Source organism: Ranitomeya variabilis, chromosome 2 (genome assembly GCF_051348905.1).
Source record: "Ranitomeya variabilis isolate aRanVar5 chromosome 2, aRanVar5.hap1, whole genome shotgun sequence".
In the NCBI taxonomy this organism is placed as follows: Eukaryota; Metazoa; Chordata; class Amphibia; order Anura; family Dendrobatidae; genus Ranitomeya; species Ranitomeya variabilis.
Genome location: NC_135233.1, coordinates 819,139,543 through 819,165,998, shown reverse-complemented (window position 1 = coordinate 819,165,998; position 26,456 = coordinate 819,139,543). Strand labels below are relative to the sequence as shown.

General features: G+C 45.9%; 1 protein-coding gene across 1 annotated transcript in view; it reads right to left on the bottom strand.

Moving 5' to 3' along the window:
- Window positions 1–26,456, bottom strand: part of LOC143803962 (uncharacterized) — a 105,972-nt gene that overhangs the window by 21,931 nt on the left and 57,585 nt on the right. Inside the window, exons 17-18 of the mRNA XM_077281712.1 lie at window positions 3,008–3,061; window positions 2,726–2,779 (exon numbers count right to left, since the gene is read on the bottom strand). Coding sequence (XP_077137827.1) covers window positions 2,726–2,779; window positions 3,008–3,061 — 108 coding nt within the window. The remainder of the gene's footprint in view (window positions 1–2,725; window positions 2,780–3,007; window positions 3,062–26,456) is intronic.

Here is a 26,456-nt window from a genome sequence, read left to right as displayed (position 1 = left end):
TTCTTCCCAGCCTATTAATATCAGCTCCCAGCTGTCTGCTTTGCCTTTGCTGGTTATTAAAAATGGAGGGACCTTAATAAAATGGCATGGGGTCACCCCTATTTTCAATAACCAGCTAAGTCAAAGCAGACAGCTGGGGCTGATATTAATAGGCTGGAAAGGCCCATGGATATTGGCCCCTGCCCAGACTAATAACACCAGCCCTCAGCTGCCTCAAAAATGTCACGTCCCTTAGAGGTGTCAATTCTGGCACTTAGCCTTGGCTCTTCCCGATTCCCATAATGTGGACGCAATCAGGGTAATGGGATTGTGGGGTTTATGTCAGCTGTATAATGTCTGCTGACATCAAGCCCATTGGGTTAGTAATGGACAAGTATCTATCAAACATCCACATTATTAACCCAGTAAGTAAAAGAGGAAGATAAACACATTGAAAAAACTATTTGAAAAAAACTGAGAAAAAAATCTTTATTTGAAAAAAACAACCCAACAATTTCCCTCTTTCCCCCATTTATTAAAAAATAATAATACACAGGGTCGAGGTTACTGATGTCACCTCCGTTCACAGAAGCCCAGCCACGTGGAGCGCAGCACAAGACCTGGCAGTGTCTGCTGCTCCAGTCTATGGAGCTCCATTCTCTGAACGGAGCTCCATAGACTAGATGAAGAAGACTGGGATCGTCGTGGGACCTCCATATTATGGATTACGGCAGACCCTGTGGATTATTTATTTTCAAATAAATAATTTTTGCAGGCTTGTTTTTTTCTCCTTTTAAGACAGCTGTGAGCTAGTCTTATTATGTTGGAAAGGGGCCACTATCCATAGACCTTCCCAGCCTATTAATATCAGCCCCCAGATGTCTGCTTTGCCTTAGCTGGTTATCAGAAATAGGGGGTACCCTACATAATTTTTTTAGGGTCCCCCATTTTAAATAACCAGCAAAGACAAAGCAGACAGCTGGGGGCTGATATTAATAGGCTATGAAGGTCCAGGGATATTGGCCCCTTTTCAGAATAATAAGACAAGCCCACAGCTGTCTGCTTTCACTTGGTTGGTTATTAAAAGGTGGGGATGAACTCACGTCCTTTTTTCATTTATTTATTAGCATTTTTTATTTATTTATTAGTAAAATAAATGAATGAAAAAAATGGTGTGGGGTCCCCCCTACTTTTGATAACCAGACAAGGTAAAGCAGAAAGCTGAGAGCTGATATTCTCATGTTGAGAAGGTCCTTGGATATTTGGCCTTCCCCAGCCTAAAAATAGCAGCCTGCAGGTGCCCCAGAAAAGGTGCATCCATTAGATGTGCCAATTCTGGCACTTTGCCTGGTTCTTCCCACTTGCCCTGGTGCATTGGCAAGCTGAGTAATATTTTGGGGCTGATGTCAGTGGTGTAATGTCTACTAACATCAAGCCGAGAGGTTAGTAATTGGAAATGTGTCTGTCAGATGCCCCCATTACTAACCTGATAAGTGAATAGTTAAAAAAATACAGTTACAGACAGGAAATATTACATTATTTGAATAAAGACTCCTCTACATCTATCATTTACCCATTTACTAATTATAAATAAATCCAGGAAGTTTTCATGGTAATCCAATTGTGAAATGTCCCATGACACCCACTGAATCCTAAAGAGTCTCTTGAGAAAGTTCTCAGAACAAGACTTCATAGTTCACTCCATTTCAGGGATAGGCACATAAATTCATACAGTCCTGCCTGCCACTGACTACGAATAACCCTATGGAGCCTTGCTCTGAGAACATTCTGAGAACTAGACACCGAGTTAGTAATGGGGTGTCTGATAGACCATTGCTAAACTCTGGGCTTGATGTTAGCGGACATTACACAGCTGACATCATCTCCAAAATATTGCCCTGCTGGCCAACGCACCAGGGCAAGAGAGTAGAGCCGGGCAAAGCAGCAGAATTGGCGCATCTAATGAATGCGCCTTTTCTGAGGCGGCTAGGGGCTGCTATTTTTAAGCTGGGGAGAGTCAAATATCCATGGACCTTACCACCCTGAGAATACCATCCCCAGCTGTCAGCTTTACCTAGGCTGGTTATCAATACTTGGCATGGCTATGATGGGGCCGGAATTGCCCACACCAGAAAAGCTTGTTGATTGGCTGAGTTACAGCCTTTCAACAATTTTGTTTGGTCTGCGAACCCGAACACTAACAGACATCCATGAGAAGTCCGTGTTTAGAGCCCAAACATGTACACTAGATGTACGGTATGGTCACTGAACTTTAATGTTCGGGTTCACCCATCACTAAGCAGCACATTGGGACATTCAAAAAGTGGACAACCCATTTAAGAAAAATATATCACCTTATTTCTGTTCTTCTATTTTCTGGTCATATCTGTTTAATTCTATTTTCATTCCATGACAATTTGACAGTTATGTGAGAGTTACTGTAGCAGCAGTTAGAAACAAAGATAGTAAAGAAAGCAAAAAGGCACCCAGGGTTTTGCTTAAAACAACAGGCTTTTATTTTCTGCCAGTACTATACCTTTTTTTTTTATTTTACAAAGCTATTTTCACAGCTCAGTTGCATTGACTTGCTTTTCTCTAAATCTTTTATAAATTTCTCTGGCTAGGACCTGGGGTCATGCTCTGCTGTCATTATTGCAGAAAATAAATTTGTATATGTGGATTTTATTTATGAAATTACATGTATTACAGATAATGAGCACAGGAAAATTTGCATCATTTTACTTACAGGTCTTCCTCTTGGACCTTCAGGACCTCGTTGCCCTACAAATCCCTTTTCTCCCTTTAGAATAAAAATTGACATACCATCAATAAAGAATCATAACATTTAACTATAGCCTAGAACTGAAATTAAATGTGAGAGAATAGTAATTTTATAGGCAGCAGAGTAAATAAAATCTAAACCACTATTGATGTGTTGTCAATTGACCTCTAGGTAAAGTAATGTTAAAATCTTTTTATATATCTGATTACAAAAATTTAAATCAAAATTGTTTATATATTGTTTTACCTTAAATCCCAAAGTGCCACGATGCCCTTCATTACCCTGAGGACCTTGAAAAGCCTGTTAATACAACATAAAATAGCTATTTTCTAAGGTCATTTTCTTAATTTACTGCAAAAAGGGCATTTCAAAATCAGTGCTAGGTAAAGTTTAGAAATATAGCTGCTAACTTCCTAGTTCTAAGAAATATCAGAAACTAACAAATAGGCTCTTTCACACTAATGTTATTTCTTACATTCTTCACAAAAATGCAAAATTGAACCAATATTAATTCATTTGGATACCATTTACCGTATTTTCAGACTATAAGACGTACCGGACCATAAGACACATCCCAAATTTTCAGAAGGAAAATAGGGAAAAATTAGTGCATCAAATTGGGGTCCATGTTAAAGTCCAAATTCAGCTTACTGGGTTGGGGGGAGATAAACAGCGCTGGTGGAGCAGGGTCACAGAAGGTGTTCGGTGGTCCGGCGATGATCTAACTCTCATTCCAGGCTGGTGCGGCAGGTTCGGCGGTGCTTGGTGATGTTCCCCTGACATTTTGTGAAAGCCCCGAGCCCCGCACATCAATTGCTGCAAAGTAATGGCCTCCGGGCAAATGGACGCCAGAGGCAGCGCAGATTGAGATCCCACCTCCTGGCCATTTTCCCGAAGACCACCACATTGGAGCAATGGAAATGCGGGGCTTCGGGCTTTCACAAAATGTTGATGGAGCCCCGCACACCACCGAGCATTGCCGAACCTGCCGCACCAGTCTGGGATGAGTGTCAGATCAACGCCCTGCAGCGTCGGACCATCAAACACTCCCTCTTCCCAGCCCAGGGCCGGCACAATCACCCGACTCCTGCTACCGCCACACTACTGGTAAGTACAAATATTTGGGGAAAAAAGTGCATCTTATGGACCAAAAAATACGGTACATTTTGCTGTACTTTTACTAACAGGCATTTTAATGCTAACTGCACTTTTCTAAATGTTAAATATTTTTACCTGAATTTTTATAGTATTAATCAAAGAAGCAACAAAGAAATAAAATAACATAAAGGAATAAAGTAAAGTAAGGAAAACACACTTTGCTATGGGCCCATTTTTCTAGATATTTAAAATACAAAATTTTGAAAAAATAATTTCCAGTGATAAACGATAACAAGTTAAGTCAGTTATTAGTATATTGGATGAAGAGGGAATATCTTATTCCAAGTTGTTACATTTTATTGCACTTTTCTAAACATCGCAAATACTGGGAACCTTAAGGGAAACCCAACGGAAACCAGAAAAATCAGTTTCTAAAGAGTAAAGTTTGTTGTTAGATTGGTTAGAGCAGAGATGTCAAACTCAAATACACAAAAGGACAAAATTAAAAGCTTGGTCAAAGTCGTAGGCTATTCTTAATATTTATTTAAAAATGTCTACAATTGAGAGTTTTTCTCTCTCCCCCAATGACGGCACCACAGAGAGAGGGGATCAGCCCCGTCAGGACAGGAAACCTACAAATAAAAAAGCGGTAATCCTCTTCCACATCAGTTGGTTTCCTGTCCTGGGGAACCATGCAGTTATTGTGGCATACCTCAAAATCCTTGTGGGATTCCGGGGCCGGTCAGCTCGATTCAGGCAGGGGGGTTCCCTGCCTCGACTGGGGTGGTTTCCCGAAGCGCCACCGCCAGGGTCAGCAGGCCCTTGAGGGTGTGTGGGGAGAGGTGGTGGAAGAAAGTAGCAGAAGACCACCTCTCCCGGAGCCTGTGCGGTGTCCCTCATGGCTGCAGTTTCCGGAGCTCCGGAATGAGAGGGCGCACGTGCAAGATAGGCGGCCGCTATGACTTGCTGGCACGCAATGCATTACTGGGAACACTGTTGTGAATTTGGATTCTGGGCTCCCCCGGTGGCTACTGGTGGAATTGAACTGGTGTCTTCATCTTCTCTGTTCACCTGTTCCCATCAAGATGTGGGAGTCGCTATATAACCTTGCTGCTCTGTTAGTTGCTTGCCGGTCAACAATGTTATCAGAAGCCTCTCTGTGCTTGTTCCTGCTCCTAGACAACTACTAGATAAGTTGGACTCTTGTCCATGTTTGTTTTTGCATTTTGTTCCAGTTCACAGCTGTAGTTTCGTTACTGTGTCTGGAAAGCTCTTGTGAACGGGAATTGCCACTCTGGTGTTATGAGTTAATGCCAGAGTTTTAAAGTAATTTCTGGATGGTGTTTTTGATAGGGTTTTCAGCTGACCATGAAAGTGTCCTTTCTGTCTTCTGCTATGTAGTAAGTGGACCTCAAATTTGCTAAACCTATTTTCATACTACGTTTGTTATTTCATCTCAACTCACCGCCAATACATGTGGGGGGCCTCTGTCTCCTTTCGGGGTATTTCTCTAGAGGTGAGCTAGGACTAATATTTTCCTCTGCTAGCTTTATTTAGTCCTCCGGCTGGGCTGGGCATCTAGAATCAACGTAGGCATGCTACCCGGCCACTGCTAGTTGTGCGTTAGGTTTAGTTCATGGTCAGCTCAGTTCCCATCTTCCAAGAGCTAGTTCCTATATATGCTTATGCTATGTTCTCTTGCCATTGAGATCATGACAGTTTGACCGGCCAGCAAAGTGTTAATTGTTTGGGCAGAAGCAGGAGAAAAAGAAGTGTTGAAGGGAAATTTTTTTTTTTTTTCCCCTCAGAGTTTTGCTGCCTAGCCCTTAATTGCTGTCTAGCTGCTTCTTACCTCCTCTTAACCCTTGAATGGCTCTGTGTCCACCTGTTTGTAATGGATCTTCAGAGTGTAATTGCAGGTTTGAATAATCTCGCCACGAAGGTACAAAATTTGCAAGATTTTGTTTGTCATGCACCTGTATCTGAGCCGAGAATTCCTTTGCCGGAATTTTTCTCGGGGAATAGATCCGGGTTTCAGAATTTTCGAAATAATTGCAAATTATTTTTGTCTCTGAAATCTCGCTCTGCCGGAGACCCTGCACAGCAGGTCAGGATTGTGATTTCCTTGCTCCGGGGCGACCCTCAAGACTGGGCTTTTTCATTGACACCAGGGGATCCTGCGTTGCTCAATGTGGATGCGTTTTTTCTGGCCTTGGGGTTGCTTTATGACGAACCTCATTTGGAGCTTCAGGCAGAAAAAACTTTGATGTCCCTATCTCAGGGGCAAGATGAAGCGGAAATTTACTGCCAAAGATTCCGTAAATGGTCTGTGCTTACTCAGTGGAATGAGTGCGCCCTGGCGGCGACTTTCAGAGAGGGTCTCTCTGATGCCATTAAGGATGTTATGGTGGGGTTCCCTGTGCCTGCGGGTCTGAATGAGTCCATGACAATGGCTATTCAGATCGATAGGCGTTTGCGGAAGCGCAAACCAGTGCACCATCTGGCGGTGTCCACTGAGAAGTCGCCAGAGAGTATGCAGTGTGATAGAATTCTGTCCCGAAGCGAGCGGCAGAATTTTAGACGGAAAAATGGGTTGTGTTTCTATTGTGGTGATTCTACTCATGTTATTTCAGCATGCTCTAAGCGCACTAAAAAGCTTGGTAAATCTGTTTCCATTTGCACCTTACCGTCTAAATTTATTCTATCTGTGACCCTGATTTGCTCTTTGTCATCTATTACCACGGACGCCTATGTCGACTCTGGCGCCGCTTTGAGTCTTATGGATTGGTCCTTTGCCAAACGCTGTGGGTATGATTTAGAGCCTTTGGAGACTCCTATTCCTCTGAAGGGGATTGACTCCACCCCATTGGCTAATAATAAACCACAATACTGGACACAAGTAACTATGCGTATTAATCCGGATCACCAGGAGATTATTCGCTTTCTGGTGCTGTATAATCTACATGATGATTTGGTGCTAGGATTGCCTTGGCTGCAATCTCACAACCCAGTCCTCGACTGGAGAGCTATGTCTGTGTTGAGCTGGGGATGTAAGGGGGCTCATGGGGATGTACCTGTGGTTTCCATTTCATCATCCATTCCCTCTGAAATTCCTGAGTTCCTGTCTGACTATCATGACGTCTTTGAAGAATCCAAGCTTGGTTCATTACCTCCGCACCGAGAGTGCGATTGTGCCATAGATTTAATCCCGGGTAGTAAATACCCAAAGGGTCGTTTATTTAATCTGTCTGTGCCTGAACATGCTGCTATGCGAGAATATATAAAGGAGTCCTTGGAAAAGGGACATATTCGTCCATCGTCATCTCCCTTAGGAGCCGGTTTTTTCTTTGTGTCAAAAAAAGACGGCTCTTTGAGACCATGTATTGATTATCGGCTTTTGAATAAAATCACTGTTAAATATCAATACCCATTGCCGTTGCTGACTGATTTGTTTGCTCGCATAAAGGGGGCCAAGTGGTTCTCTAAGATTGACCTTCGTGGGGCGTATAATTTGGTGCGAATCAGGCAGGGGGATGAGTGGAAAACCGCATTTAATACGCCCGAGGGCCACTTTGAGTATTTAGTGATGCCTTTTGGTCTTTCTAATGCTCCGTCAGTTTTCCAGTCCTTTATGCATGATATTTTTCGCGATTATTTGGATAAATTTATGATTGTGTATCTGGATGATATTCTGATTTTTTCGGATGACTGGGACTCTCATGTCCAGCAAGTCAGGAGGGTTTTTCAGGTTTTGCGGTCTAATTCTTTGTGTGTGAAGGGTTCTAAGTGTGTTTTTGGGGTACAGAGGATTTCCTTTTTGGGATATATTTTTTCCCCCTCTTCCATTGAAATGGATCCTGTCAAGGTTCAAGCTATTTGTGATTGGACGCAGCCCTCTTCTCTTAAGAGTCTTCAGAAATTTTTGGGCTTTGCTAACTTTTATCGTCGATTTATTGCTGGTTTTTCGGATATTGCTAAGCCATTGACCGATTTGACTGAGAAGGGTGCTGATGTTGCTGATTGGTCCCCTGATGCTGTGGAGGCCTTTCGGGAGCTTAAGCGCCGTTTTTCCTCTGCCCCTGTGTTGCGTCAGCCTGATGTTGCTCTACCTTTTCAGGTTGAGGTCGACGCTTCTGAGATCGGAGCTGGGGCAGTGTTGTCGCAGAAAAGTTCTGACTGCTCCGTGATGAGGCCTTGTGCCTTCTTTTCCCATAAATTTTCGCCCGCTGAGCGGAATTATGATGTTGGGAATCGGGAGCTTTTGGCCATGAAGTGGGCTTTTGAGGAGTGGCGCCATTGGCTTGAGGGGGCCAGACATCAGGTGGTGGTATTGACTGACCACAAAAATTTGATTTATCTTGAGACCGCCAGGCGCCTGAATCCTAGACAGGCGCGCTGGTCATTATTTTTCTCTCGGTTTAATTTTGTGGTGTCATACCTACCGGGTTCTAAGAATGTTAAGGCGGATGCCCTTTCTAGGAGTTTTGAGCCTGACTCGCCTGGTAACTCTGAGCCCACAGGTATCCTTAAGGATGGAGTGGTATTGTCAGCCGTTTCTCCAGACCTGCGGCGGGCCTTGCAGGAGTTTCAGGCGGAGAGACCTGATCGTTGCCCACCTGATAAACTGTTTGTTCCTGATGATTGGACCAGTAGAGTCATCTCTGAGGTTCATTCTTCTGCGTTGGCAGGTCATCCTGGCATTTTTGGTACCAGGGATTTGGTGGCAAGGTCCTTCTGGTGGCCTTCCCTGTCACGAGATGTGCGAGGCTTTGTGCAGTCTTGTGACGTTTGTGCTCGGGCCAAGCCTTGTTGTTCTCGGGCTAGTGGATTATTGTTGCCCTTGCCTATTCCTAAGAGGCCTTGGACGCACATCTCGATGGATTTTATTTCAGATCTGCCTGTTTCTCAGAAGATGTCTGTCATCTGGGTGGTGTGTGACCGTTTTTCTAAGATGGTCCATTTGGTTCCTCTGCCCAAGTTACCTTCTTCTTCCGAGTTGGTTCCTCTGTTTTTTCAAAATGTTGTTCGTTTGCATGGTATTCCTGAGAATATCGTTTCTGACAGAGGGACCCAATTCGTGTCTAGATTTTGGCGGGCATTCTGTGCTAGGATGGGCATAGATTTATCTTTTTCGTCCGCTTTCCATCCTTAGACGAATGGCCAGACCGAGCGGATTAATCAGACCCTGGAGACATATCTGAGGTGTTTTGTGTCTGCTGACCAGGATGATTGGGTTGCTTTTTTGCCATTGGCGGAGTTCGCTCTCAATAATCGGGCCAGCTCTGCCACTTTGGTGTCCCCGTTTTTCTGTAATTCGGGGTTTCATCCTCGATTTTCCTCTGGTCAGGTGGAATCTTCGGATTGTCCTGGAGTGGATGCTGTGGTGGAGAGATTGCATCAGATCTGGGGGCAGGTGGTGGACAATTTGAGGTTGTCCCAGGAGAAGACTCAGCTTTTTGCCAACCGCCACCGTCGTGTTGGTCCTCGGCTTTCTGTTGGGGATTTGGTGTGGTTGTCTTCTCGTTTTGTCCCTATGAGGGTCTCTTCTCCTAAGTTTAAGCCTCGGTTTATCGGCCCGTATAAGATATTGGAGATTCTTAACCCTGTTTCCTTCCGTTTGGACCTCCCTGCATCCTTTTCTATTCATAACGTTTTTCATCGGTCATTATTGCGCAGGTATGAGGTACCGGTTGTGCCTTCCGTTGAGCCTCCTGCTCCGGTGTTGGTTGAGGGTGAGTTGGAGTACGTTGTGGAGAAAATCTTGGACTCTCGTGTTTCCAGACGGAGACTCCAGTATCTGGTCAAGTGGAAGGGATACGGCCAGGAGGATAATTCTTGGGTGAATGCATCTGATGTTCATGCCTCCGATCTGGTTCGTGCCTTTCATAGGGCCCATCCTGATCGCCCTGGTGGTTCTGGTGAGGGTTCGGTGCCCCCTCCTTGAGGGGGGGGGTACTGTTGTGAATTTGGATTCTGGGCTCCCCCGGTGGCTACTGGTGGAATTGAACTGGTGTCTTCATCTTCTCTGTTCACCTGTTCCCATCAAGATGTGGGAGTCGCTATATAACCTTGCTGCTCTGTTAGTTGCTTGCCGGTCAACAATGTTATCAGAAGCCTCTCTGTGCTTGTTCCTGCTCCTAGACAACTACTAGATAAGTTGGACTCTTGTCCATGTTTGTTTTTGCATTTTGTTCCAGTTCACAGCTGTAGTTTCGTTACTGTGTCTGGAAAGCTCTTGTGAACGGGAATTGCCACTCTGGTGTTATGAGTTAATGCCAGAGTTTTAAAGTAATTTCTGGATGGTGTTTTTGATAGGGTTTTCAGCTGACCATGAAAGTGTCCTTTCTGTCTTCTGCTATGTAGTAAGTGGACCTCAAATTTGCTAAACCTATTTTCATACTACGTTTGTTATTTCATCTCAACTCACCGCCAATACATGTGGGGGGCCTCTGTCTCCTTTCGGGGTATTTCTCTAGAGGTGAGCTAGGACTAATATTTTCCTCTGCTAGCTTTATTTAGTCCTCCGGCTGGGCTGGGCATCTAGAATCAACGTAGGCATGCTACCCGGCCACTGCTAGTTGTGCGTTAGGTTTAGTTCATGGTCAGCTCAGTTCCCATCTTCCAAGAGCTAGTTCCTATATATGCTTATGCTATGTTCTCTTGCCATTGAGATCATGACAGTTTGACCGGCCAGCAAAGTGTTAATTGTTTGGGCAGAAGCAGGAGAAAAAGAAGTGTTGAAGGGAAATTTTTTTTTTTTTTCCCCTCAGAGTTTTGCTGCCTAGCCCTTAATTGCTGTCTAGCTGCTTCTTACCTCCTCTTAACCCTTGAATGGCTCTGTGTCCACCTGTTTGTAATGGATCTTCAGAGTGTAATTGCAGGTTTGAATAATCTCGCCACGAAGGTACAAAATTTGCAAGATTTTGTTTGTCATGCACCTGTATCTGAGCCGAGAATTCCTTTGCCGGAATTTTTCTCGGGGAATAGATCCGGGTTTCAGAATTTTCGAAATAATTGCAAATTATTTTTGTCTCTGAAATCTCGCTCTGCCGGAGACCCTGCACAGCAGGTCAGGATTGTGATTTCCTTGCTCCGGGGCGACCCTCAAGACTGGGCTTTTTCATTGACACCAGGGGATCCTGCGTTGCTCAATGTGGATGCGTTTTTTCTGGCCTTGGGGTTGCTTTATGACGAACCTCATTTGGAGCTTCAGGCAGAAAAAACTTTGATGTCCCTATCTCAGGGGCAAGATGAAGCGGAAATTTACTGCCAAAGATTCCGTAAATGGTCTGTGCTTACTCAGTGGAATGAGTGCGCCCTGGCGGCGACTTTCAGAGAGGGTCTCTCTGATGCCATTAAGGATGTTATGGTGGGGTTCCCTGTGCCTGCGGGTCTGAATGAGTCCATGACAATGGCTATTCAGATCGATAGGCGTTTGCGGAAGCGCAAACCAGTGCACCATCTGGCGGTGTCCACTGAGAAGTCGCCAGAGAGTATGCAGTGTGATAGAATTCTGTCCCGAAGCGAGCGGCAGAATTTTAGACGGAAAAATGGGTTGTGTTTCTATTGTGGTGATTCTACTCATGTTATTTCAGCATGCTCTAAGCGCACTAAAAAGCTTGGTAAATCTGTTTCCATTTGCACCTTACCGTCTAAATTTATTCTATCTGTGACCCTGATTTGCTCTTTGTCATCTATTACCACGGACGCCTATGTCGACTCTGGCGCCGCTTTGAGTCTTATGGATTGGTCCTTTGCCAAACGCTGTGGGTATGATTTAGAGCCTTTGGAGACTCCTATTCCTCTGAAGGGGATTGACTCCACCCCATTGGCTAATAATAAACCACAATACTGGACACAAGTAACTATGCGTATTAATCCGGATCACCAGGAGATTATTCGCTTTCTGGTGCTGTATAATCTACATGATGATTTGGTGCTAGGATTGCCTTGGCTGCAATCTCACAACCCAGTCCTCGACTGGAGAGCTATGTCTGTGTTGAGCTGGGGATGTAAGGGGGCTCATGGGGATGTACCTGTGGTTTCCATTTCATCATCCATTCCCTCTGAAATTCCTGAGTTCCTGTCTGACTATCATGACGTCTTTGAAGAATCCAAGCTTGGTTCATTACCTCCGCACCGAGAGTGCGATTGTGCCATAGATTTAATCCCGGGTAGTAAATACCCAAAGGGTCGTTTATTTAATCTGTCTGTGCCTGAACATGCTGCTATGCGAGAATATATAAAGGAGTCCTTGGAAAAGGGACATATTCGTCCATCGTCATCTCCCTTAGGAGCCGGTTTTTTCTTTGTGTCAAAAAAAGACGGCTCTTTGAGACCATGTATTGATTATCGGCTTTTGAATAAAATCACTGTTAAATATCAATACCCATTGCCGTTGCTGACTGATTTGTTTGCTCGCATAAAGGGGGCCAAGTGGTTCTCTAAGATTGACCTTCGTGGGGCGTATAATTTGGTGCGAATCAGGCAGGGGGATGAGTGGAAAACCGCATTTAATACGCCCGAGGGCCACTTTGAGTATTTAGTGATGCCTTTTGGTCTTTCTAATGCTCCGTCAGTTTTCCAGTCCTTTATGCATGATATTTTTCGCGATTATTTGGATAAATTTATGATTGTGTATCTGGATGATATTCTGATTTTTTCGGATGACTGGGACTCTCATGTCCAGCAAGTCAGGAGGGTTTTTCAGGTTTTGCGGTCTAATTCTTTGTGTGTGAAGGGTTCTAAGTGTGTTTTTGGGGTACAGAGGATTTCCTTTTTGGGATATATTTTTTCCCCCTCTTCCATTGAAATGGATCCTGTCAAGGTTCAAGCTATTTGTGATTGGACGCAGCCCTCTTCTCTTAAGAGTCTTCAGAAATTTTTGGGCTTTGCTAACTTTTATCGTCGATTTATTGCTGGTTTTTCGGATATTGCTAAGCCATTGACCGATTTGACTGAGAAGGGTGCTGATGTTGCTGATTGGTCCCCTGATGCTGTGGAGGCCTTTCGGGAGCTTAAGCGCCGTTTTTCCTCTGCCCCTGTGTTGCGTCAGCCTGATGTTGCTCTACCTTTTCAGGTTGAGGTCGACGCTTCTGAGATCGGAGCTGGGGCAGTGTTGTCGCAGAAAAGTTCTGACTGCTCCGTGATGAGGCCTTGTGCCTTCTTTTCCCGTAAATTTTCGCCCGCTGAGCGGAATTATGATGTTGGGAATCGGGAGCTTTTGGCCATGAAGTGGGCTTTTGAGGAGTGGCGCCATTGGCTTGAGGGGGCCAGACATCAGGTGGTGGTATTGACTGACCACAAAAATTTGATTTATCTTGAGACCGCCAGGCGCCTGAATCCTAGACAGGCGCGCTGGTCATTATTTTTCTCTCGGTTTAATTTTGTGGTGTCATACCTACCGGGTTCTAAGAATGTTAAGGCGGATGCCCTTTCTAGGAGTTTTGAGCCTGACTCGCCTGGTAACTCTGAGCCCACAGGTATCCTTAAGGATGGAGTGGTATTGTCAGCCGTTTCTCCAGACCTGCGGCGGGCCTTGCAGGAGTTTCAGGCGGAGAGACCTGATCGTTGCCCACCTGATAAACTGTTTGTTCCTGATGATTGGACCAGTAGAGTCATCTCTGAGGTTCATTCTTCTGCGTTGGCAGGTCATCCTGGCATTTTTGGTACCAGGGATTTGGTGGCAAGGTCCTTCTGGTGGCCTTCCCTGTCACGAGATGTGCGAGGCTTTGTGCAGTCTTGTGACGTTTGTGCTCGGGCCAAGCCTTGTTGTTCTCGGGCTAGTGGATTATTGTTGCCCTTGCCTATTCCTAAGAGGCCTTGGACGCACATCTCGATGGATTTTATTTCAGATCTGCCTGTTTCTCAGAAGATGTCTGTCATCTGGGTGGTGTGTGACCGTTTTTCTAAGATGGTCCATTTGGTTCCTCTGCCCAAGTTACCTTCTTCTTCCGAGTTGGTTCCTCTGTTTTTTCAAAATGTTGTTCGTTTGCATGGTATTCCTGAGAATATCGTTTCTGACAGAGGGACCCAATTCGTGTCTAGATTTTGGCGGGCATTCTGTGCTAGGATGGGCATAGATTTATCTTTTTCGTCCGCTTTCCATCCTCAGACGAATGGCCAGACCGAGCGGATTAATCAGACCCTGGAGACATATCTGAGGTGTTTTGTGTCTGCTGACCAGGATGATTGGGTTGCTTTTTTGCCATTGGCGGAGTTCGCTCTCAATAATCGGGCCAGCTCTGCCACTTTGGTGTCCCCGTTTTTCTGTAATTCGGGGTTTCATCCTCGATTTTCCTCTGGTCAGGTGGAATCTTCGGATTGTCCTGGAGTGGATGCTGTGGTGGAGAGATTGCATCAGATCTGGGGGCAGGTGGTGGACAATTTGAGGTTGTCCCAGGAGAAGACTCAGCTTTTTGCCAACCGCCACCGTCGTGTTGGTCCTCGGCTTTCTGTTGGGGATTTGGTGTGGTTGTCTTCTCGTTTTGTCCCTATGAGGGTCTCTTCTCCTAAGTTTAAGCCTCGGTTTATCGGCCCGTATAAGATATTGGAGATTCTTAACCCTGTTTCCTTCCGTTTGGACCTCCCTGCATCCTTTTCTATTCATAACGTTTTTCATCGGTCATTATTGCGCAGGTATGAGGTACCGGTTGTGCCTTCCGTTGAGCCTCCTGCTCCGGTGTTGGTTGAGGGTGAGTTGGAGTACGTTGTGGAGAAAATCTTGGACTCTCGTGTTTCCAGACGGAGACTCCAGTATCTGGTCAAGTGGAAGGGATACGGCCAGGAGGATAATTCTTGGGTGAATGCATCTGATGTTCATGCCTCCGATCTGGTTCGTGCCTTTCATAGGGCCCATCCTGATCGCCCTGGTGGTTCTGGTGAGGGTTCGGTGCCCCCTCCTTGAGGGGGGGGGTACTGTTGTGAATTTGGATTCTGGGCTCCCCCGGTGGCTACTGGTGGAATTGAACTGGTGTCTTCATCTTCTCTGTTCACCTGTTCCCATCAAGATGTGGGAGTCGCTATATAACCTTGCTGCTCTGTTAGTTGCTTGCCGGTCAACAATGTTATCAGAAGCCTCTCTGTGCTTGTTCCTGCTCCTAGACAACTACTAGATAAGTTGGACTCTTGTCCATGTTTGTTTTTGCATTTTGTTCCAGTTCACAGCTGTAGTTTCGTTACTGTGTCTGGAAAGCTCTTGTGAACGGGAATTGCCACTCTGGTGTTATGAGTTAATGCCAGAGTTTTAAAGTAATTTCTGGATGGTGTTTTTGATAGGGTTTTCAGCTGACCATGAAAGTGTCCTTTCTGTCTTCTGCTATGTAGTAAGTGGACCTCAAATTTGCTAAACCTATTTTCATACTACGTTTGTTATTTCATCTCAACTCACCGCCAATACATGTGGGGGGCCTCTGTCTCCTTTCGGGGTATTTCTCTAGAGGTGAGCTAGGACTAATATTTTCCTCTGCTAGCTTTATTTAGTCCTCCGGCTGGGCTGGGCATCTAGAATCAACGTAGGCATGCTACCCGGCCACTGCTAGTTGTGCGTTAGGTTTAGTTCATGGTCAGCTCAGTTCCCATCTTCCAAGAGCTAGTTCCTATATATGCTTATGCTATGTTCTCTTGCCATTGAGATCATGACAGTTTGACCGGCCAGCAAAGTGTTAATTGTTTGGGCAGAAGCAGGAGAAAAAGAAGTGTTGAAGGGAAATTTTTTTTTTTTTTCCCCTCAGAGTTTTGCTGCCTAGCCCTTAATTGCTGTCTAGCTGCTTCTTACCTCCTCTTAACCCTTGAATGGCTCTGTGTCCACCTGTTTGTAATGGATCTTCAGAGTGTAATTGCAGGTTTGAATAATCTCGCCACGAAGGTACAAAATTTGCAAGATTTTGTTTGTCATGCACCTGTATCTGAGCCGAGAATTCCTTTGCCGGAATTTTTCTCGGGGAATAGATCCGGGTTTCAGAATTTTCGAAATAATTGCAAATTATTTTTGTCTCTGAAATCTCGCTCTGCCGGAGACCCTGCACAGCAGGTCAGGATTGTGATTTCCTTGCTCCGGGGCGACCCTCAAGACTGGGCTTTTTCATTGACACCAGGGGATCCTGCGTTGCTCAATGTGGATGCGTTTTTTCTGGCCTTGGGGTTGCTTTATGACGAACCTCATTTGGAGCTTCAGGCAGAAAAAACTTTGATGTCCCTATCTCAGGGGCAAGATGAAGCGGAAATTTACTGCCAAAGATTCCGTAAATGGTCTGTGCTTACTCAGTGGAATGAGTGCGCCCTGGCGGCGACTTTCAGAGAGGGTCTCTCTGATGCCATTAAGGATGTTATGGTGGGGTTCCCTGTGCCTGCGGGTCTGAATGAGTCCATGACAATGGCTATTCAGATCGATAGGCGTTTGCGGAAGCGCAAACCAGTGCACCATCTGGCGGTGTCCACTGAGAAGTCGCCAGAGAGTATGCAGTGTGATAGAATTCTGTCCCGAAGCGAGCGGCAGAATTTTAGACGGAAAAATGGGTTGTGTTTCTATTGTGGTGATTCTACTCATGTTATTTCAGCATGCTCTAAGCGCACTAAAAAGCTTGGTAAATCTGTTTCCATTTGCACCTTACCGTCTAAATTTATTCTATCTGTGACCCTGATTTGCTCTTTGTCATCTATTACCACGGACGCCTATGTCGACTCTGGCGCCGCTTTGAGTCTTATGGATTGGTCCTTTGCCAAACGCTGTGGGTATGATTTAGAGCCTTTGGAGACTCCTATTCCTCTGAAGGGGATTGACTCCACCCCATTGGCTAATAATAAACCACAATACTGGACACAAGTAACTATGCGTATTAATCCGGATCACCAGGAGATTATTCGCTTTCTGGTGCTGTATAATCTACATGATGATTTGGTGCTAGGATTGCCTTGGCTGCAATCTCACAACCCAGTCCTCGACTGGAGAGCTATGTCTGTGTTGAGCTGGGGATGTAAGGGGGCTCATGGGGATGTACCTGTGGTTTCCATTTCATCATCCATTCCCTCTGAAATTCCTGAGTTCCTGTCTGACTATCATGACGTCTTTGAAGAATCCAAGCTTGGTTCATTACCTCCGCACCGAGAGTGCGATTGTGCCATAGATTTAATCCCGGGTAGTAAATACCCAAAGGGTCGTTTATTTAATCTGTCTGTGCCTGAACATGCTGCTATGCGAGAATATATAAAGGAGTCCTTGGAAAAGGGACATATTCGTCCATCGTCATCTCCCTTAGGAGCCGGTTTTTTCTTTGTGTCAAAAAAAGACGGCTCTTTGAGACCATGTATTGATTATCGGCTTTTGAATAAAATCACTGTTAAATATCAATACCCATTGCCGTTGCTGACTGATTTGTTTGCTCGCATAAAGGGGGCCAAGTGGTTCTCTAAGATTGACCTTCGTGGGGCGTATAATTTGGTGCGAATCAGGCAGGGGGATGAGTGGAAAACCGCATTTAATACGCCCGAGGGCCACTTTGAGTATTTAGTGATGCCTTTTGGTCTTTCTAATGCTCCGTCAGTTTTCCAGTCCTTTATGCATGATATTTTTCGCGATTATTTGGATAAATTTATGATTGTGTATCTGGATGATATTCTGATTTTTTCGGATGACTGGGACTCTCATGTCCAGCAAGTCAGGAGGGTTTTTCAGGTTTTGCGGTCTAATTCTTTGTGTGTGAAGGGTTCTAAGTGTGTTTTTGGGGTACAGAGGATTTCCTTTTTGGGATATATTTTTTCCCCCTCTTCCATTGAAATGGATCCTGTCAAGGTTCAAGCTATTTGTGATTGGACGCAGCCCTCTTCTCTTAAGAGTCTTCAGAAATTTTTGGGCTTTGCTAACTTTTATCGTCGATTTATTGCTGGTTTTTCGGATATTGCTAAGCCATTGACCGATTTGACTGAGAAGGGTGCTGATGTTGCTGATTGGTCCCCTGATGCTGTGGAGGCCTTTCGGGAGCTTAAGCGCCGTTTTTCCTCTGCCCCTGTGTTGCGTCAGCCTGATGTTGCTCTACCTTTTCAGGTTGAGGTCGACGCTTCTGAGATCGGAGCTGGGGCAGTGTTGTCGCAGAAAAGTTCTGACTGCTCCGTGATGAGGCCTTGTGCCTTCTTTTCCCGTAAATTTTCGCCCGCTGAGCGGAATTATGATGTTGGGAATCGGGAGCTTTTGGCCATGAAGTGGGCTTTTGAGGAGTGGCGCCATTGGCTTGAGGGGGCCAGACATCAGGTGGTGGTATTGACTGACCACAAAAATTTGATTTATCTTGAGACCGCCAGGCGCCTGAATCCTAGACAGGCGCGCTGGTCATTATTTTTCTCTCGGTTTAATTTTGTGGTGTCATACCTACCGGGTTCTAAGAATGTTAAGGCGGATGCCCTTTCTAGGAGTTTTGAGCCTGACTCGCCTGGTAACTCTGAGCCCACAGGTATCCTTAAGGATGGAGTGGTATTGTCAGCCGTTTCTCCAGACCTGCGGCGGGCCTTGCAGGAGTTTCAGGCGGAGAGACCTGATCGTTGCCCACCTGATAAACTGTTTGTTCCTGATGATTGGACCAGTAGAGTCATCTCTGAGGTTCATTCTTCTGCGTTGGCAGGTCATCCTGGCATTTTTGGTACCAGGGATTTGGTGGCAAGGTCCTTCTGGTGGCCTTCCCTGTCACGAGATGTGCGAGGCTTTGTGCAGTCTTGTGACGTTTGTGCTCGGGCCAAGCCTTGTTGTTCTCGGGCTAGTGGATTATTGTTGCCCTTGCCTATTCCTAAGAGGCCTTGGACGCACATCTCGATGGATTTTATTTCAGATCTGCCTGTTTCTCAGAAGATGTCTGTCATCTGGGTGGTGTGTGACCGTTTTTCTAAGATGGTCCATTTGGTTCCTCTGCCCAAGTTACCTTCTTCTTCCGAGTTGGTTCCTCTGTTTTTTCAAAATGTTGTTCGTTTGCATGGTATTCCTGAGAATATCGTTTCTGACAGAGGGACCCAATTCGTGTCTAGATTTTGGCGGGCATTCTGTGCTAGGATGGGCATAGATTTATCTTTTTCGTCCGCTTTCCATCCTCAGACGAATGGCCAGACCGAGCGGATTAATCAGACCCTGGAGACATATCTGAGGTGTTTTGTGTCTGCTGACCAGGATGATTGGGTTGCTTTTTTGCCATTGGCGGAGTTCGCTCTCAATAATCGGGCCAGCTCTGCCACTTTGGTGTCCCCGTTTTTCTGTAATTCGGGGTTTCATCCTCGATTTTCCTCTGGTCAGGTGGAATCTTCGGATTGTCCTGGAGTGGATGCTGTGGTGGAGAGATTGCATCAGATCTGGGGGCAGGTGGTGGACAATTTGAGGTTGTCCCAGGAGAAGACTCAGCTTTTTGCCAACCGCCACCGTCGTGTTGGTCCTCGGCTTTCTGTTGGGGATTTGGTGTGGTTGTCTTCTCGTTTTGTCCCTATGAGGGTCTCTTCTCCTAAGTTTAAGCCTCGGTTTATCGGCCCGTATAAGATATTGGAGATTCTTAACCCTGTTTCCTTCCGTTTGGACCTCCCTGCATCCTTTTCTATTCATAACGTTTTTCATCGGTCATTATTGCGCAGGTATGAGGTACCGGTTGTGCCTTCCGTTGAGCCTCCTGCTCCGGTGTTGGTTGAGGGTGAGTTGGAGTACGTTGTGGAGAAAATCTTGGACTCTCGTGTTTCCAGACGGAGACTCCAGTATCTGGTCAAGTGGAAGGGATACGGCCAGGAGGATAATTCTTGGGTGAATGCATCTGATGTTCATGCCTCCGATCTGGTTCGTGCCTTTCATAGGGCCCATCCTGATCGCCCTGGTGGTTCTGGTGAGGGTTCGGTGCCCCCTCCTTGAGGGGGGGGTACTGTTGTGAATTTGGATTCTGGGCTCCCCCGGTGGCTACTGGTGGAATTGAACTGGTGTCTTCATCTTCTCTGTTCACCTGTTCCCATCAAGATGTGGGAGTCGCTATATAACCTTGCTGCTCTGTTAGTTGCTTGCCGGTCAACAATGTTATCAGAAGCCTCTCTGTGCTTGTTCCTGCTCCTAGACAACTACTAGATAAGTTGGACTCTTGTCCATGTTTGTTTTTGCATTTTGTTCCAGTTCACAGCTGTAGTTTCGTTACTGTGTCTGGAAAGCTCTTGTGAACGGGAATTGCCACTCTGGTGTTATGAGTTAATGCCAGAGTTTTAAAGTAATTTCTGGATGGTGTTTTTGATAGGGTTTTCAGCTGACCATGAAAGTGTCCTTTCTGTCTTCTGCTATGTAGTAAGTGGACCTCAAATTTGCTAAACCTATTTTCATACTACGTTTGTTATTTCATCTCAACTCACCGCCAATACATGTGGGGGGCCTCTGTCTCCTTTCGGGGTATTTCTCTAGAGGTGAGCTAGGACTAATATTTTCCTCTGCTAGCTTTATTTAGTCCTCCGGCTGGGCTGGGCATCTAGAATCAACGTAGGCATGCTACCCGGCCACTGCTAGTTGTGCGTTAGGTTTAGTTCATGGTCAGCTCAGTTCCCATCTTCCAAGAGCTAGTTCCTATATATGCTTATGCTATGTTCTCTTGCCATTGAGATCATGACAGTTTGACCGGCCAGCAAAGTGTTAATTGTTTGGGCAGAAGCAGGAGAAAAAGAAGTGTTGAAGGGAAATTTTTTTTTTTTTTCCCCTCAGAGTTTTGCTGCCTAGCCCTTAATTGCTGTCTAGCTGCTTCTTACCTCCTCTTAACCCTTGAATGGCTCTGTGTCCACCTGTTTGTAATGGATCTTCAGAGTGTAATTGCAGGTTTGAATAATCTCGCCACGAAGGTACAAAATTTGCAAGATTTTGTTTGTCATGCACCTGTATCTGAGCCGAGAATTCCTTTGCCGGAATTTTTCTCGGGGAATAGATCCGGGTTTCAGAATTTTCGAAATAATTGCAAATTATTTTTGTCTCTGAAATCTCGCTCTGCCGGAGACCCTGCACAGCAGGTCAGGATTGTGATTTCCTTGCTCCGGGGCGACCCTCAAGACTGGGCTTTTTCATTGACACCAGGGGATCCTGCGTTGCTCAATGTGGATGCGTTTTTTCTGGCCTTGGGGTTGCTTTATGACGAACCTCATTTGGAGCTTCAGGCAGAAAAAACTTTGATGTCCCTATCTCAGGGGCAAGATGAAGCGGAAATTTACTGCCAAAGATTCCGTAAATGGTCTGTGCTTACTCAGTGGAATGAGTGCGCCCTGGCGGCGACTTTCAGAGAGGGTCTCTCTGATGCCATTAAGGATGTTATGGTGGGGTTCCCTGTGCCTGCGGGTCTGAATGAGTCCATGACAATGGCTATTCAGATCGATAGGCGTTTGCGGAAGCGCAAACCAGTGCACCATCTGGCGGTGTCCACTGAGAAGTCGCCAGAGAGTATGCAGTGTGATAGAATTCTGTCCCGAAGCGAGCGGCAGAATTTTAGACGGAAAAATGGGTTGTGTTTCTATTGTGGTGATTCTACTCATGTTATTTCAGCATGCTCTAAGCGCACTAAAAAGCTTGGTAAATCTGTTTCCATTTGCACCTTACCGTCTAAATTTATTCTATCTGTGACCCTGATTTGCTCTTTGTCATCTATTACCACGGACGCCTATGTCGACTCTGGCGCCGCTTTGAGTCTTATGGATTGGTCCTTTGCCAAACGCTGTGGGTATGATTTAGAGCCTTTGGAGACTCCTATTCCTCTGAAGGGGATTGACTCCACCCCATTGGCTAATAATAAACCACAATACTGGACACAAGTAACTATGCGTATTAATCCGGATCACCAGGAGATTATTCGCTTTCTGGTGCTGTATAATCTACATGATGATTTGGTGCTAGGATTGCCTTGGCTGCAATCTCACAACCCAGTCCTCGACTGGAGAGCTATGTCTGTGTTGAGCTGGGGATGTAAGGGGGCTCATGGGGATGTACCTGTGGTTTCCATTTCATCATCCATTCCCTCTGAAATTCCTGAGTTCCTGTCTGACTATCATGACGTCTTTGAAGAATCCAAGCTTGGTTCATTACCTCCGCACCGAGAGTGCGATTGTGCCATAGATTTAATCCCGGGTAGTAAATACCCAAAGGGTCGTTTATTTAATCTGTCTGTGCCTGAACATGCTGCTATGCGAGAATATATAAAGGAGTCCTTGGAAAAGGGACATATTCGTCCATCGTCATCTCCCTTAGGAGCCGGTTTTTTCTTTGTGTCAAAAAAAGACGGCTCTTTGAGACCATGTATTGATTATCGGCTTTTGAATAAAATCACTGTTAAATATCAATACCCATTGCCGTTGCTGACTGATTTGTTTGCTCGCATAAAGGGGGCCAAGTGGTTCTCTAAGATTGACCTTCGTGGGGCGTATAATTTGGTGCGAATCAGGCAGGGGGATGAGTGGAAAACCGCATTTAATACGCCCGAGGGCCACTTTGAGTATTTAGTGATGCCTTTTGGTCTTTCTAATGCTCCGTCAGTTTTCCAGTCCTTTATGCATGATATTTTTCGCGATTATTTGGATAAATTTATGATTGTGTATCTGGATGATATTCTGATTTTTTCGGATGACTGGGACTCTCATGTCCAGCAAGTCAGGAGGGTTTTTCAGGTTTTGCGGTCTAATTCTTTGTGTGTGAAGGGTTCTAAGTGTGTTTTTGGGGTACAGAGGATTTCCTTTTTGGGATATATTTTTTCCCCCTCTTCCATTGAAATGGATCCTGTCAAGGTTCAAGCTATTTGTGATTGGACGCAGCCCTCTTCTCTTAAGAGTCTTCAGAAATTTTTGGGCTTTGCTAACTTTTATCGTCGATTTATTGCTGGTTTTTCGGATATTGCTAAGCCATTGACCGATTTGACTGAGAAGGGTGCTGATGTTGCTGATTGGTCCCCTGATGCTGTGGAGGCCTTTCGGGAGCTTAAGCGCCGTTTTTCCTCTGCCCCTGTGTTGCGTCAGCCTGATGTTGCTCTACCTTTTCAGGTTGAGGTCGACGCTTCTGAGATCGGAGCTGGGGCAGTGTTGTCGCAGAAAAGTTCTGACTGCTCCGTGATGAGGCCTTGTGCCTTCTTTTCCCGTAAATTTTCGCCCGCTGAGCGGAATTATGATGTTGGGAATCGGGAGCTTTTGGCCATGAAGTGGGCTTTTGAGGAGTGGCGCCATTGGCTTGAGGGGGCCAGACATCAGGTGGTGGTATTGACTGACCACAAAAATTTGATTTATCTTGAGACCGCCAGGCGCCTGAATCCTAGACAGGCGCGCTGGTCATTATTTTTCTCTCGGTTTAATTTTGTGGTGTCATACCTACCGGGTTCTAAGAATGTTAAGGCGGATGCCCTTTCTAGGAGTTTTGAGCCTGACTCGCCTGGTAACTCTGAGCCCACAGGTATCCTTAAGGATGGAGTGGTATTGTCAGCCGTTTCTCCAGACCTGCGGCGGGCCTTGCAGGAGTTTCAGGCGGAGAGACCTGATCGTTGCCCACCTGATAAACTGTTTGTTCCTGATGATTGGACCAGTAGAGTCATCTCTGAGGTTCATTCTTCTGCGTTGGCAGGTCATCCTGGCATTTTTGGTACCAGGGATTTGGTGGCAAGGTCCTTCTGGTGGCCTTCCCTGTCACGAGATGTGCGAGGCTTTGTGCAGTCTTGTGACGTTTGTGCTCGGGCCAAGCCTTGTTGTTCTCGGGCTAGTGGATTATTGTTGCCCTTGCCTATTCCTAAGAGGCCTTGGACGCACATCTCGATGGATTTTATTTCAGATCTGCCTGTTTCTCAGAAGATGTCTGTCATCTGGGTGGTGTGTGACCGTTTTTCTAAGATGGTCCATTTGGTTCCTCTGCCCAAGTTACCTTCTTCTTCCGAGTTGGTTCCTCTGTTTTTTCAAAATGTTGTTCGTTTGCATGGTATTCCTGAGAATATCGTTTCTGACAGAGGGACCCAATTCGTGTCTAGATTTTGGCGGGCATTCTGTGCTAGGATGGGCATAGATTTATCTTTTTCGTCCGCTTTCCATCCTCAGACGAATGGCCAGACCGAGCGGATTAATCAGACCCTGGAGACATATCTGAGGTGTTTTGTGTCTGCTGACCAGGATGATTGGGTTGCTTTTTTGCCATTGGCGGAGTTCGCTCTCAATAATCGGGCCAGCTCTGCCACTTTGGTGTCCCCGTTTTTCTGTAATTCGGGGTTTCATCCTCGATTTTCCTCTGGTCAGGTGGAATCTTCGGATTGTCCTGGAGTGGATGCTGTGGTGGAGAGATTGCATCAGATCTGGGGGCAGGTGGTGGACAATTTGAGGTTGTCCCAGGAGAAGACTCAGCTTTTTGCCAACCGCCACCGTCGTGTTGGTCCTCGGCTTTCTGTTGGGGATTTGGTGTGGTTGTCTTCTCGTTTTGTCCCTATGAGGGTCTCTTCTCCTAAGTTTAAGCCTCGGTTTATCGGCCCGTATAAGATATTGGAGATTCTTAACCCTGTTTCCTTCCGTTTGGACCTCCCTGCATCCTTTTCTATTCATAACGTTTTTCATCGGTCATTATTGCGCAGGTATGAGGTACCGGTTGTGCCTTCCGTTGAGCCTCCTGCTCCGGTGTTGGTTGAGGGTGAGTTGGAGTACGTTGTGGAGAAAATCTTGGACTCTCGTGTTTCCAGACGGAGACTCCAGTATCTGGTCAAGTGGAAGGGATACGGCCAGGAGGATAATTCTTGGGTGAATGCATCTGATGTTCATGCCTCCGATCTGGTTCGTGCCTTTCATAGGGCCCATCCTGATCGCCCTGGTGGTTCTGGTGAGGGTTCGGTGCCCCCTCCTTGAGGGGGGGGTACTGTTGTGAATTTGGATTCTGGGCTCCCCCGGTGGCTACTGGTGGAATTGAACTGGTGTCTTCATCTTCTCTGTTCACCTGTTCCCATCAAGATGTGGGAGTCGCTATATAACCTTGCTGCTCTGTTAGTTGCTTGCCGGTCAACAATGTTATCAGAAGCCTCTCTGTGCTTGTTCCTGCTCCTAGACAACTACTAGATAAGTTGGACTCTTGTCCATGTTTGTTTTTGCATTTTGTTCCAGTTCACAGCTGTAGTTTCGTTACTGTGTCTGGAAAGCTCTTGTGAACGGGAATTGCCACTCTGGTGTTATGAGTTAATGCCAGAGTTTTAAAGTAATTTCTGGATGGTGTTTTTGATAGGGTTTTCAGCTGACCATGAAAGTGTCCTTTCTGTCTTCTGCTATGTAGTAAGTGGACCTCAAATTTGCTAAACCTATTTTCATACTACGTTTGTTATTTCATCTCAACTCACCGCCAATACATGTGGGGGGCCTCTGTCTCCTTTCGGGGTATTTCTCTAGAGGTGAGCTAGGACTAATATTTTCCTCTGCTAGCTTTATTTAGTCCTCCGGCTGGGCTGGGCATCTAGAATCAACGTAGGCATGCTACCCGGCCACTGCTAGTTGTGCGTTAGGTTTAGTTCATGGTCAGCTCAGTTCCCATCTTCCAAGAGCTAGTTCCTATATATGCTTATGCTATGTTCTCTTGCCATTGAGATCATGACAGAACACTGTAGTTGGGCAAGCAGCATTCCCTTATTGAAATGGAGGCTGGGGGAGGCCCAGAAATGACTTTTTAATAATTCTGGGCGTCAAGCAGGTGCTTCTTTGTGAGTCGACATTCCTATCAGGATGAGTGACCAGGAGCTCCCAGAAGAGCAGGCCCCTTTGGGCTCTCCCAGTCAGGGTTTCTCCTGGCCAAGTCTTCAGCAGCAACGGCAGCAGCCACAGCAGCAGAGGAAACAGATGGAGAAGGATCCTTCCCATAGATGCAGCAGCAGCAACCGTTCAGGTTTTCAATGCTGTAAAAGCCCTAGCACTGTCATCAGCGCATACATCTTCTGAGCTCTCTCCAGTCCCACCATGTGAGAATATTCTCAGACAATCAAGTAGTAGTTGCCTATCTAAATCACCCAAGAGGGGCACCAGATCCCACTCTCTGATGGAGGTAACGGGATCAATTTTTCAGATTGCCGAAAACAGCTTGATTTCTCTGTCAGCACTACACATAAAGGGGTCAGAAAATCAAACAGCGGATTACCTGAGCTGAACCCAGCTAAGACAGGGCGAATGGGAACTGAAACAGTCGGTGTTCGACCAAATCGCAAAAGCGTGGGGTTATCCAGCCATAGACCTGTTCGCAAACAGCAAGAACAGGAAAGTCGACACCTTCTGCTCAATAGATCCCTGGGGAACCTGGTTGCTCTAGACGCCCTCATGATACCTTGGGATTACCACCTAGCATATGCCTTTCCGCCCATAGTCCTGATTCCAGCAGTCCTGAGGAAGATTCGGGAGGATAGGGCGAGGGTAATCTTGATAGCCCCCTTCTGGCCAAGGAGGCCATGGTTTTCATGGTTAAGGATGCTGTCCATCTCAGACCCTTTGGTCCTTCCGGATGTTCTGGACCTTCTTTCCTAAGGGCCTGTGATCCATGTGCAAGTAGAAAACTTACACTTGATAGCATGGAACTTGAAAGGTCACTTTTAAGCAATAAGGGGTTCTCTCCAAATTTAATTGCCACCCTCCAAAAAAGCAG